Source organism: Sphaeramia orbicularis, chromosome 19 (assembly GCF_902148855.1).
Source record: "Sphaeramia orbicularis chromosome 19, fSphaOr1.1, whole genome shotgun sequence".
Lineage (NCBI taxonomy): Eukaryota > Metazoa > Chordata > Actinopteri > Kurtiformes > Apogonidae > Sphaeramia > Sphaeramia orbicularis.
The window spans coordinates 20,029,744-20,042,753 of NC_043975.1; the positions used below are offsets into that span (position 1 = coordinate 20,029,744).

The 13,010-nt window shown below is 37.7% G+C and overlaps 1 protein-coding gene across 3 annotated transcripts in view; it reads left to right on the forward strand.

The window, feature by feature from the left end:
• nherf1a (NHERF family PDZ scaffold protein 1a) overlaps positions 1-3,128 on the forward strand; it is a 38,539-nt gene extending 35,411 nt beyond the window's left edge. Inside the window, exons 6-7 of one of the 3 annotated variants that reach the window (XM_030121631.1) lie at positions 2,189-2,340; positions 2,381-3,128. In XM_030121631.1, the coding sequence (XP_029977491.1) occupies positions 2,189-2,340; positions 2,381-2,384 (156 nt within the window). In that variant the 3' untranslated portion in view covers positions 2,385-3,128. Of the gene's footprint in view, positions 1-2,186 lie in introns of all 3 variants that reach the window. The other 2 variants (XM_030121633.1, XM_030121632.1) reach the window with 2 other exon arrangements.
• The last annotated feature ends 9,882 nt before the right edge of the window (positions 3,129-13,010 follow it).

Consider the following 13,010-nt stretch of genomic DNA (forward strand, 5'->3'; position numbering starts at 1 on the left):
TCAGGAATTTTAGCCAGTATGGCCATGAGATGGGCATTAAATTCTGTTCTAAGTAGTTTTAAAACGGTCTTAAAAAGTCTTAAATTTAACTTGTAGGAACCCTGAAATAGCAAAAGGAAAAGTAGCAATAGGAATATAATAGCATCTCAGGCTACTTTAACTCCGGATATGCAATGAACAGAGCAGCAGGTTCTAAACATCAGCTAATGTAAAGGCTTCATCCTCTGAAACACTCACCTGAATAATACACTCCGTGTGTTTTCATGACAACTTTTATTCCTGGTTTAAACTGATTAAAGGTTAGATCCTATTTCAGATGCCCATGTAAACACCTTATTCCAGTTGAAAAAGAAAAGTTCGGGTTAAATTTAAATCCGATTAAAGTCACTGGTTTAATCCACTTTTGAATCCGGGCTAAATTATTCCTCGGACATGTAAACCCTTTATTCCATTTGGACTTTATTCCTGCCATTCTGCACATGCTCATTGTCTTGTCCTGTCGCGATGACGCACACATTCTACGCTGGCGGAAGAATATGCAATGCAGTCTAGTCAACCCAAACCGTTCCAGTGGGCTATTCTGATGGGATCTACCAGCCTGGAAAACCCTGAAGGAAGAGTTCATCACCTGTTTTTTTATTCATTCGTTTGTCATGCACTAATGAGTTCGATAAGTGGGTATATCAGTTTGCACTGCAGTGCACTGATTGCCTTGTTCTCGCAGCCCTTCCATTAGCTTAGCTTAGCCTAGCTTAGCATAATCGCTTCATTCCTATGGTCAGACGTAGCCAGGCTTTTATAGGTGATTTGTAGTATTTTATGAGTGATTTTGTGAAATTCAGTTCTCCTTAATCATTACTTTAGTCCGCTGGGGTCAATATGATCACAAATTGAGGCTCAAATCATGGTGATGTGACTTACTGCAGTAAGAAAATCATGGGAAATAAAAACTAATGCAAAGCTAAAACGGTAAAGCAAAGCTAATTTAGCGCATGCGTCCCTTCCAACAAAAAGATTTTCCAACTTCCATCAACACAACAGTCCCAAGATTGTATGAGTGCAGTAAGTCACTGATCTAAAGAAATAATTAGGGAGAATCGGATTTCACAAAATCACTTCCAAAAGACAACAAATCACCTTTAAAAAACTGGCTACATGGGACCATGGAAATGCAGTGACTATGCTAAGCTAAGCTAACAGAAGGGCTGCGAGAACCGAATAAACGTTTCTCATGTAAACCTTTATTCGGGTTTAACATCTCCACGTAAACCAGGGGTGTCAAACATGCAGCCTGGGGGCCAAATGTGGCCCACCAAAGGGTCCGGTTCAGCCCCTGGGATGTTTTTGCCAAGTGCAAAAATTCCACAGTCTTGAATTGAATTAAGCAAAATAAATTTAGCTCGAATTAAGGAAAAAAATCTTGAATTAAGCAAAAAAAAAAAATCTTCAATTAAGTTAAAAAAATCTTGAATTAAGCCGAAAAAAAAAAAAAAAAAATCTTCATTTAACCCCCCCCCAAAAATCTTCAATTAAGCAAAAAAAAAAATCTCAAATCTAGCAAAGAATCTTGAATTAACAGCTAAATTTTTTTTATTTGTTTTAGTGCAAAATATAACATTAAATTATGAAAATATTTACCTTTACAAACTATCCTGGAACACTAAAAAATGTGAATAACCTGAACAAATATGAACAACCTGACATGTCTAAAAAAAATTAAGCACAATTTTAACAGTTTTTCGGCCTGTTCCTCAGTGTTTAGTGTCTTTGTAGATCTGATCCATAATGCACATGGAGAAATGATAAGTTGAGGAATAATATTATTAAAATTGCACAAAATTTTCTTACATTTTTTAATTTAGATATCAGTTTTTTTCAGGTTTTTTTTTTGGGGGGGGGTAGTTTATAAAAGTAAGTATTTTCATAATTTTATGGGGGGTTTTTTACACTAAAACAAAGACAAAAATTTGGAGTTGTCATTATTTATAGGTTTTTCTGTTATTATTTTAGTGGTCCGATCCACTTCAGATCAAATTTAGCTGAATGTGGCCCCTGAACTAAAATGAGTTTGACACCCCTGATGTAAACAGAAGAGAAAGTACTTAAGTTCCGGATTAATTTCTTCTGGAAAAATAAATCGAATTTAAAAAACATCATGTAACCGTACCCACTGCGTCTGTATCCGCAGGACGATCAGGCCCCGGAGTCGACCTCTGCAGACGACAGACTGGGCCTGGGAATGTCCGTGGCCCAGGCCCGAGAGAGAGCCCACCAGAAACGAGCCGCCAAGAAGGCCCCGCCCATGGCCTGGAGCAAGAGGAACGAACTGTTCAGCAACTTATAAACGCCACGGTGACACGCCGTCGTCACCGCGATCACCGTGAGCTCCCTGTCCTCCAGACTGGCCCTGCAGAGAGGAGCAGATGATCAGCCTCCTGTGGTTCTGCGATTCTGTGCGTGAAACACAGCATCAGCTCATTTAGAACATTTGAAAGTCCCATGTTTAAACAGTGTTATGTGATGATTTTATTTGTTTTAATTAGGGTTGAACCACCACTTTTAATGTTGGAATAATGGATGAAATGTTAATATTTCACACAGGAATGGATGTTAATATATTAAAAGAATTGAGGGGGGAATAGAATGTACAGTTTCTTATTAAAAACAAGGACCAAGCAATGCATTTTTTGGGCACAGTGGAAACTTTTATCGTGAGATTCCGTTTTAGAATAAGCGAAAGTGCCATTGAACTGTTGTCCTGAAATCCTGTCTGAATGTGATTCGTACAATCAGCAGCCGAATCCCAGAACATTCTCTACTCGGCGTCTGTGAAAGAACGTGCTCTCACTGCCAATACCAGCATCTGTGACCATCTGCTTTCTGCAAAAAAAACAAACAAACTTTATTTAAAAAAGGAAAATCACCGGGACAATGTTGTAAGAGCATCTCTATGTTAAAGTCATGTGAAGGAGACTGAAGTTCATTTTTGGTTTTTTTTAGAATGGATGAAAGCTCTGGTAGCATCACTGAAAGATCATTCCTGATTCAGTCGTGTCATGTTGCTCCTACTAGATTTGTACATACATGAATAAATGATTTAAGAGCAAATTTTATTTTGCCTGCCCTGATGCAAATGAGGTGTTTTTCTTGTGTGTTTTTTTTTCCTCTTGTATTTGTGTATTTTTAAAGAATTAGAAAAAAAAAAAAAAATACCCACACTAATTTCCATGAAACTTGGTGGAGTGGTATAGGATGTGATCTGGGTAATAAATGCACTTCGGCCACCAGAGGGAACTCATGAATAAGGGGGGGGGGGGGAAGTTTTAAACACCTTGTGGAATGATTAGTTGGGTTTTAGTAATTATCTATAACTTTATGATGTACCCAGAATGACCATTTTTGGAGGACATAGTATAACCTTACCATTCAGCCACCAGAGAGCAGTAGCGAACTTTGGAACAGAAGGTTGAAAGACCCTAAAATACTAGAGGGCATGATTAGATGAACATTTGTAGCACATAGTTACTGTTTGACCACCAGGGTGCGCTGATGAATTTTAGAATAAAAGCTTTAAACACCTTGAAATACCTAAAGAAAAAAATTAACCCTAACTAAGACCCTAACACTAACCCTACTCAAACCCTATTTCAGACTGTTTGAAACCATTTTTAAAGAGGGTCATTTTCGACCACCGGTACAAAAAATCATAAGGGCGCAATATGAAAAAAAATGAGATTTTGGACCAAAAATGTTTTTGCTTAAAAATACTTCTAAACAATCCCAAAGGCATCAATTAGTCACATGTGAGGTATTTCAGACATTTTGAAACCACTTTGAAGAGGGCAATTTTAACCACCAGTACAAAAAATCGTACGGGCGTGGTATGAAAAAAAAAAAGAGATTTTGATCCAAAATTTGTTTTGCTTAAAAATACTTCTAAATGGTACCAAAGGCATCAATTAGTCATCTGTGAGGTATTTCAGACATTTTTAAACCATTTTGACTTGAAGAGGGTCATTTTCAACCACCGGTACAAGAAATCGTAAGGGCGCGGTATGAAAAAAAATGAGATTTTGGTCCAAAATTTTTTTTGCTTAAATATACTTCTAAATGGTACCAAAGGCATCAATTAGTCAAATGTGAGGTATTTCAGACATTTTTAAACCATTTTGACTTGAAGAGGGTCATTTTCAACCACCGGTACAAGAAATCGTAAGGGCGCGGTATGAAAAAAAATGAGATTTTGGTCCAAAATTTTTTTTGCTTAAATATACTTCTAAATGGTACCAAAGGCATCAATTAGTCAAATGTGAGGTATTTCAGACATTTTTAAACCATTTTGAGGAGGGTCATTTTCGACCACTGGTACAAAAACTCGTAAGGGCGCGGTATGAAAAAAATGAGATTTTGGTCCAAAATTATTTGTGCTTTAAGCAAAAAAAAAATTTTTGTACCGGTGGTCGAAAATGACCCTCTTCAAAATGGTTTCAAAATGTCTGAAATACCTCACAGGTGACTAATTGATGCCTTTGGGATTGTTTAGAAGTATTTTAAAGAAAAAAAAATTTGGACCAAAATCTCATTTTTTTTTCATGCGACGTGCCCTTACGATTTTTTGTACCGGTGGTTGAAAATGACCTTCTTCAAAATGGTTTCAAAATGTCTGAAATACCTCACAGGTGACTAATTGATGCCTTTCGTATCATTTAGAAGTATTTTTAAGCCAAAAAAATTTTGGACTAAATTCTCATTTTTTTTCTCTTATGTTTGTTGTGCCAGTAGTCAGAAATGACCCTCTTCAAAATGGTTTCAAAATGTCTGAAATACCTCACATGTGATTAATTGATGCCTTTGGGATTGTTTAGAAGTATTTTTAAGCAAAAAAAAATTTGGACCAAAATTTTTTTTTTTTTTTCATATCGCACACTTTCGATTTTTTGTACCGGTGATCGAAAATGACCCTCTTCAAAATTGTTTTCAAACTGTCTGAAATACCTCACAGGTGACTAATTGATGCCTTTGGGATTGTTTAGAAGTATTTTTAAGCAATACAAATTTTGGACCAAAATCTCATTTTTTTTCATATTTCATATATCATTTTTCATGTCTGAAATACCTCACAGGTGACTAATTCATGCCTTTGGTACATGCCCACCTACATGTTTCTGGAGGTGTTTCAAGATGTTCCGTACCTTTATTCAAAAATTCATCGGAGCCCCCTAGTGGTCCAATGGTAAGGCAATAGTATGTGATCCAAAAAGGGTCATTTTTCTGACCATCTTCAAATCTTTCTAAAAAGTGCTCTAGATCATTATACTCACCCAGCTACATGTTCCTGGAGGTGTTTCAAGGCTTTTTGTGCCTTTATTCGAAAATTCATAAGAGCCCCCTGGTGGTCAAATGGAAAGGCTATAATCTGTGCTCCAAAATGTTTAATTTATTGACCATCTTCAAAACTACTTAAAAAGTGACATAGATCGTTATACACGCCCACCTCAGTGTTTCTGGAGGTGTTTCAAGATGTTTTGTTCCTTTATTCAAACATTCATCACAGCCCCCTCGTGGTCAAATAGGAAGGCTATAGTATGTCCTCCAAAAAGGCTAATTTTTTTAACATCTTCAAAATTAATATAGATCGTTATACACGCCCACCTAAGTGTTTCTGGAGGTGTTTCAAGATGTTTCGTGCCTTTATTCAAACATTCATCAGAGCCCCCTGGTGGTCAAATGGTTAGGCTATATAGTATGTTCTACAAAAAGGGTCATTTTTTAAAAATCTTCAAAACTAATGTAGATCATTAAACACGCCCACCTAAATGTTTCTGGAGGTGTTTCAAGATGTTTTGTGCCTTTATTCAAACATTCATCTGAGCCCCCTGGTGGTCAAATGGTTAATCTATAGTACGTGTTCCAAAAAGGGTCATTTTTTGACCACCTTCAAATCTTGTTAAAAAGTGATCTAGATCATTATACACGCCCACCTAAGTATTTCTGGAGGTGTTTCAGGGCTTTTCATGCCTTTTTTTAAACATTCATCGGAGCGCCCTGGTGGTCAAATGGTAAGGCTATAAGAAGTGATCTAGATCTTTATACACGCCCACCTACATGTTTCTGGAGGTGTTTCAAGATGTTTCGTGCCTTTATTCAAACATTCATCAGAGCCCCCTTGTGGTCAAATGGAGTATGTGCTCCAAAAAGGGTCATTTTTGACCATCTTCAAATCTTGCTAAAAAGTGCTCTAGATCATTATACTCAACCACCTACATGTTTCTGGAGGTGTTTCAAGATGTTTCCTGCCTTTATTAAAACATTCATCACAGCCCCCTAGTGGTAAGGCTATACTATGTGCGCCAAAAAGGGTAATTTTTCTGACCATCCTCAAATCTTGCTAAAAAGTGATCTAGATCATTATACTCACCTACCTACATGTTTCTGGAGGTGTTTCAAGGCTTGTTGTGCCTCTGTTCGAAAATTCATCGGAGCCCGGTGGTGTTCAAATGGTAAGGCTATTTTGTGTGCTCCCAAAAGGGTCATTTTTTGACCATCTTCAAATCTAATCAAAAAGTGCTCTAGATGATTATACTCACCCACCAAAATGTTTCTGGAGGTGTTTCAAGGCTTTTCATGCCTTTATTCAAACATTCATAAGTGCCCCCTGGTGGTCGAATTGTAAAGTTATAGTGTGTGGTTCAAAAAGCACCATTTTTTGACCATCTTTAAAACTAATTAAAAAGTGATCTAGATCATTATACATGCCCAATTAAGTGTTTCTGGAGATGTTTCAAGATGTTTCGTGCCGTTATTCAAACATTCATCGGAGCTCCCTGGTGGTAAAATGGAAAGGCTACAGTATGTGCTCCAAAAAGGGTACTTTTTTGACAATCTTCAGATCTAATTAAAACATGATCTAGATCATTATACACACCCACCTACATGTTTCTGGAGGTGTTTCAAGGCTTTTCGTGCCTTTTTTCAAACATTCATCAGAGCCCCCTCTTTGTCAAAACGTAAGGCTATAGTATGTGCGCCAACAAGTGTCATTTTTTGACCATCTTTAAATCTTGCTAAAAAGTGATCTAGATCATTATACACGCCCACCTAAGTGTTTCTGGAGGTGTTTCAAGATGTTTATTGCCTTTATTAAAATATTCGTCAGAGCCCCCTAGTGGTCAAATGGTAAGAGTATAGTATGTGTTCCAAAAAGGGTCATTTTTTGACCACCTTCAAATCTTGTTAAAAATTGATCTAGATCATTATACACGCCAACCTAAGTGTTTCTGGAGGTGTTTCAGGGCTTTTCATGCCTTTTTTCAAACATTCATCGGAGCGCCCTGGTGGTCAAATGGTAAGGCTATAAGAAGTGATCTAGATCTTTATACACGCCCACCTACATGTTTCTGGAGGTGTTTCAAAATGTGTCGTGCAGTTATTCAAAAATTCATCAGAGCCACCTGGTGGTCAAATGGAGTATGTAATCAAAAGGGTCATTTTTGACCATCTTCAAATCTTGCTAAAAAGTGCTCTAGATCATTATACTCACCCACCTACATTTTCCTGGGGGTGTTTCAAGATCTTTCCTACCTTTATTCAAACATTCATATGAGCCCCCTAGTGGTCAAATGGTAAGGCTATAGTATGTGCTCCAAAAAGGGTCATTATTCTGACTGTCTTCAAATCTTGCTAAAAAGTGCTCCAGATCATTATACTCACCCACCTAAATGTTTCTGGAGGTGTTTGAAGGCTTTTTGTGCCTTTATTCGAAAATTCATCGGAGCCCCCTAGTGCTCAAATGGTAAGAGTATAGTATGTGTTCCAAAAAGTGTCATTTTTTGACCACCTTCAAATCTTCTTAAAAAGTGATCTAGATCATTATATACACCCACCTAAGTGTTTCTGGAGGTGTTTCAAGATGTTTTGTGCCTTCATTCAAACACTCATCGGTGCCCCCTGGTGGTAAAAATGGTAAGGTTATAATATGTGCTCCAAAATGTGTCATTTATTTACCATCTTCAAAACTAATATAGATCATTAAACACGCCCACCTAAATGTTTCTGGAGGTGTTTCAAGATTTTTCGTGCCTCCATTCAAAAATTCATTGGAGCCCCCTGATGGTCCAATGGTTAATCTATAGTATGTGTTCCAAAAAGGGTCATTTTTTGACCACCTTCAAATCTTGTTAAAAAGTGATCTAGATCATTATACACGCCCACCTAACTGTTTCTGGAGGTGTTTCAGGGCTTTTCATGCCTTTTTTCAAACATTCATCGGAGCCCCCTGGTGGTCAAATGGTAAGGCTATAAGAAGTGATCTAGATCTTTATACACGGCCACCTACATGTTTCTGGAGGTGTTTCAAGATGCTTTGTGCCTTTATTCAAACATTCATCAGAGCCCCCTAGTGGTCAAATGGTAAGGCTATAGTATGTGCTCCAAAAAGGGTCATTTTTCTCACCATCTTCAAATCTTGCTAAAAAGTGCTGTAGATCATTATACTCACCCACCTACATGTTTCTGGAGGTGTTTCAAGGCTTTTTTGCCTTTATTCAAAAATTCATCGGAGCCCGGTGGTGTTCAAATGGTAAGGCTATTGTATGTGCTCCCAAAAGGGTCATTTTTCACCATCTTCAAATCTAATCAAAAAGTGCTCTAGATCGTAATACTCACCCACCAAAATGTTTCTGGAGGTGTTTCAAGGCTTTTCATGCCTTTATTCAAACATTCATGGGTGCCCCCTGGTGGTCAAATTGTAAAGTTTTAGTGTTTCCTTCAAAAAGCACCATTTTTTACCATCTTTAAATCTAATTAAAAAGTGATCTAGATCATTATACATGCCCAATGAAGTGTTTCTGGAGATGTTTCAAGATGTTTCGTGCCTTTATTAAAACATTCATCGGAGCTCCCTGGTGGTAAAATGGTAAGGCTATAGTATGTGCTCCAAAAAGGGTAATTTTTTGAAATTCTTCATATCTAATGAAAACCATGATCTAGATCATTATATACACCCACCTACATGTTTCTGGAGGTGTTTCAAGATGCTTCGTGCCTTTATTCAAACATTCATCAGAGCCCCCTGGTGGTCAAATGGTAAGGCTATAGTGTGTGCTCCAAAATGGGTCATTTTTTGACCATTATCAAAACTAATTAAAAAGTGATCTAGCTCATTATACATGCCCACTGAAGTGTTTCTGGAGATGTTTCAAAAATGTTTCAACCCTTTATTCAAACATCTGGTGGTCAAATGGTAAGGCTATGTTCTCCAAAAAGTGTAATTTTTTGACCATCTTCAAACATAATTAAAAAGTGATCTAGATCATTACACACGCCCACCTATATGTTTTTGGAGGTGTTTCAAGGCTTTTCGTGTCTTTATTCAAACATTCATCAGAGCCCCCTGGTGGTCAAAAGGTAAGGCTATAGTATGTGCTCCAAAAGGGGTCATTTTTTGACCATCATCGAAACTAATTAAAAAGTGATCTAGATCATTATACACGCCCACCTAAGTGTTTCTGGAGGTGTTTCAAGATTTTTTTTGCCTTTATTCGAATATTCGTCGGAGCCCCCTAGTGGTCAAATGGTAAGAGTATAGTATGTGTTCCAAAAAGGGTCATTTTTTGACCACCTTCAAATCTTACTAAAAAGTGATCTAGATCATTATACACGCCCACCTAAGTGTTTCTGGAGGTGTTTCAAGATTTTTTTTGCCTTTATTCAAATATTCGTCAGAGCCCCCTAGTGGTCAAATGGTAAGAGTATAGTATGTGTTCCAAAAAGGGTCATTTTTTGACCACCTTCAAATCTTGTTAAAAAGTGATCTCGATCCTTATACACACCCACCTAAGTGTTTCTGGAGGTGTTTCAGAGCTTTTCATGCCTTTTTTCAAACATTCATCGGAGCGCCCTGGTGGTCAAATGGTAAGGCTATAAGAAGTGATCTAGATCTTTATACACGCCCACCTACATGTTTCTGGAGGTGTTTCAAGATGCTTCGTGCCTTTATTCAAACATTCATCAGAGCCCCCTAGTTGTCAAATGGTAAGGCTATAGTATGTGCTCCAAAAAGGGTCATTTTTTGACCATCTTCAAATCTTGCTAAAAAGTGATCTAGATCATTATACTCACCCACCTACATGTTTCTGGAGGTGTTTCAAGGCTTTTTGTGCCTTTATTCGAAAATTCATAGGAGCCCCCTGGTGGTCAAATGGTAAGGCTACAGTATGTGCTCCAAAAAGGGTCATTTTTTGACCATCTTCAGATCTTATTAAAAAATGATCTAGATCATTATACATGCCCACCTAAGTGTTTCTGGAGATGTTTCAAGATTTTTTTTGCCTTTATTCAAATATTCGTCAGAGCCCCCTAGTGGTCAAATGGTAAGAGTATAGTATGTGTTCCAAAAAGGGTCATTTTTTGACCACCTTCAAATCTTGTTAAAAAGTGATCTCGATCCTTATACACACCCACCTAAATGTTTCTGGAGGTGTTTCAGAGCTTTTCATGCCTTTTTTCAAACATTCATCGGAGCGCCCTGGTGGTCAAATGGTAAGGCTATAAGAAGTGATCTAGATCTTTATACACGCCCACCTACATGTTTCTGGAGGTGTTTCAAGATGCTTCGTGCCTTTATTCAAACATTCATCAGAGCCCCCTAGTGGTCAAATGGTAAGGCTATAGTATGTGCTCCAAAAAGGGTCATTTTTTGACCATCTTCAAATCTTGCTAAAAAGTGATCTAGATCATTATACTCACCCACCTACATGTTTCTGGAGGTGTTTCAAGGCTTTTTGTGCCTTTATTCGAAAATTCATAGGAGCCCCCTGGTGGTCAAATGGTAAGGCTATAGTATTTGTTCCAAAAAGGGTCATTTTTTGACCACCTTCAAATCTTGTTAAAAAGTGATCTAGATCATTATACACACCCACCTACGTGTTTCTGGAGGATTTTCAGGGCTTTTCATGCCTTTTCTAAAACATTCATCGGAGCGCCCTGGTGGTAAAATGGTAAGGATAAAAGAAGTGATCTGGATCTTTATACACGCCTACCTGCATGTTTCTGGAGGTGTTTCAAAATGTTTTGTTCCTTTATTCAAAAATTCAAAAGAGCCCCCTAGTGGTAAAATGGTAAGGCTATAGTATGTGCTCCAAAAAGGGTAATTTTTCTTACCATCTGCAAATCTTGCTAAAAAGTGCTGTAGATCAGTATACTCACCCACCTACATGTTTCTGGAGGTGTTTCAAGGCTTTTTGTGCCTTTATTCGAAAATTCATCGGAGCCCCCTGGTGGTCAAATAGTAAGGTTACAGTATGTGCTCCAAAAAGGGTCATTTTTTGACCATCTTCAGATCTAATTAAAACATCATTTATATCATTATACACACCCACCTAAATGTTTCTGGAGGTGTTTCAAGATGCTTCGTGCCTTTATTCAAACATTCATCAGAGCCCCCTGGTGGTCAAATGGGAAGGCTATAGTATGTGCTCCAAAAAGGGTCATTTTTGACCATCTTCAAATCTTGCTAAAAAGTGATCTAGATCATTATACTCACCCACCTACATGTTTCTGGAGGTGTTTCAAGGCTTTTTGTTCCTTTATTCGAAAATTCATCGGAGCCCCCTGGTGGTCAAATGGTAAGAGTATACAGTATGTGTTCCAAAAAGGGTCATTTTTTGACCACCTTCAAATCTTGTTAAAAATTGATCTAGATCATTATACACACCCACCTAAGTGTTTCTGGAGGTTTTTCAGGGCTTTTCATGCCTTTTTTTTAACATTCATCGGAGCGCCCTGGTGGTCAAATGGTAAGGCTATAAGAAGGGATCTAGATCTTTATACACGCCCACCTGCATTTTTCTGGAGGTGTTTCAAAATGTTTCGTTCCTTTATTCAAAAATTCATCAGAGCCCCCTAGTGGTAAAATGGTAAGGCTATAGTATGTGCTCCAAAAAGTGTAATTTTTCTGACCATTTTCAAATCTTGCTAAAAAGTGCTGTAGATCATTATACTCACCCACCTACATGTTTCTGGAGGTGTTTCAAGGCTTTTTGTGCCTTTATTTTAAAATTCATCAGAGCCCCCTGGTGGTCAAATGGTAAGGCTACAGTATGTGCTCCAAAAGGGGTCATTTTTTGACAATCTTCAGATCTAATGAAAAAAAGATCTAGATCATTATATACACCCACCTACATGTTTCTGGAGGTGTTTCAAGATGCTTCGTGCCTTTATTCAAACATTCATCAGAGCCCCCTGGTGGTCAAATGGTAAGGCTATAGTGTGTCCTCCAAAAGGGGTCATTTTTTGACCAACATCGAAACTAATTAAAAAGTGATCTAGCTCATTATACATGCCCACTGAAGTGTTTCTGGAGATGTTTCAAAAATGTTTCAACCCTTTATTCAAACATCTGGTGGTCAAATGGTAAGGCTATGTTCTCCAAAAAGTGTAATTTTTTGACCATCTTCAAATCTAATTAAAAAGTGATCTAGAACATTATACATGCCCACCTATATGTTTTTGGAGGTGTTTCAAGGCTTTTCGTGCCTTCATTCAAACATTCATCAGAGCCCCCTCTTTGTTAAAAGGTAAGGCTATATAGTATGTGCTCCAAAAACGGTCATTTTTTGACCATCTTCAAATCTTGCTAAAAAGTGATCTAGATCATTATACACACCCACCTAAGTGTTTCTGGAGGTGTTTCAAGGCTTTTTGTGCCTTTATTCGAAAATTCATAGGAGCACCCTGGTGGTCAAATGGTAAGGCTATAGTATGTGCTCCAAAAAGGGTCATTTTTTGACCATCTTCAGATCTTATTAAAACATGATCTAGATCATTATACACACCCACCTAAGTGTTTCTGGAGGTGTTTCAAGATTGTTTTTGCCTTTACTCAAATAATCGTCGGAGCCCCCAGTGGTCAAATGGTAAGAGTATAGTATTTGTTCCAAAAAGGGTCATTTTTTGACCACCTTCAAATCTTGTTAAAAAGTGATCTAGATCATTATACACACCCACCTACG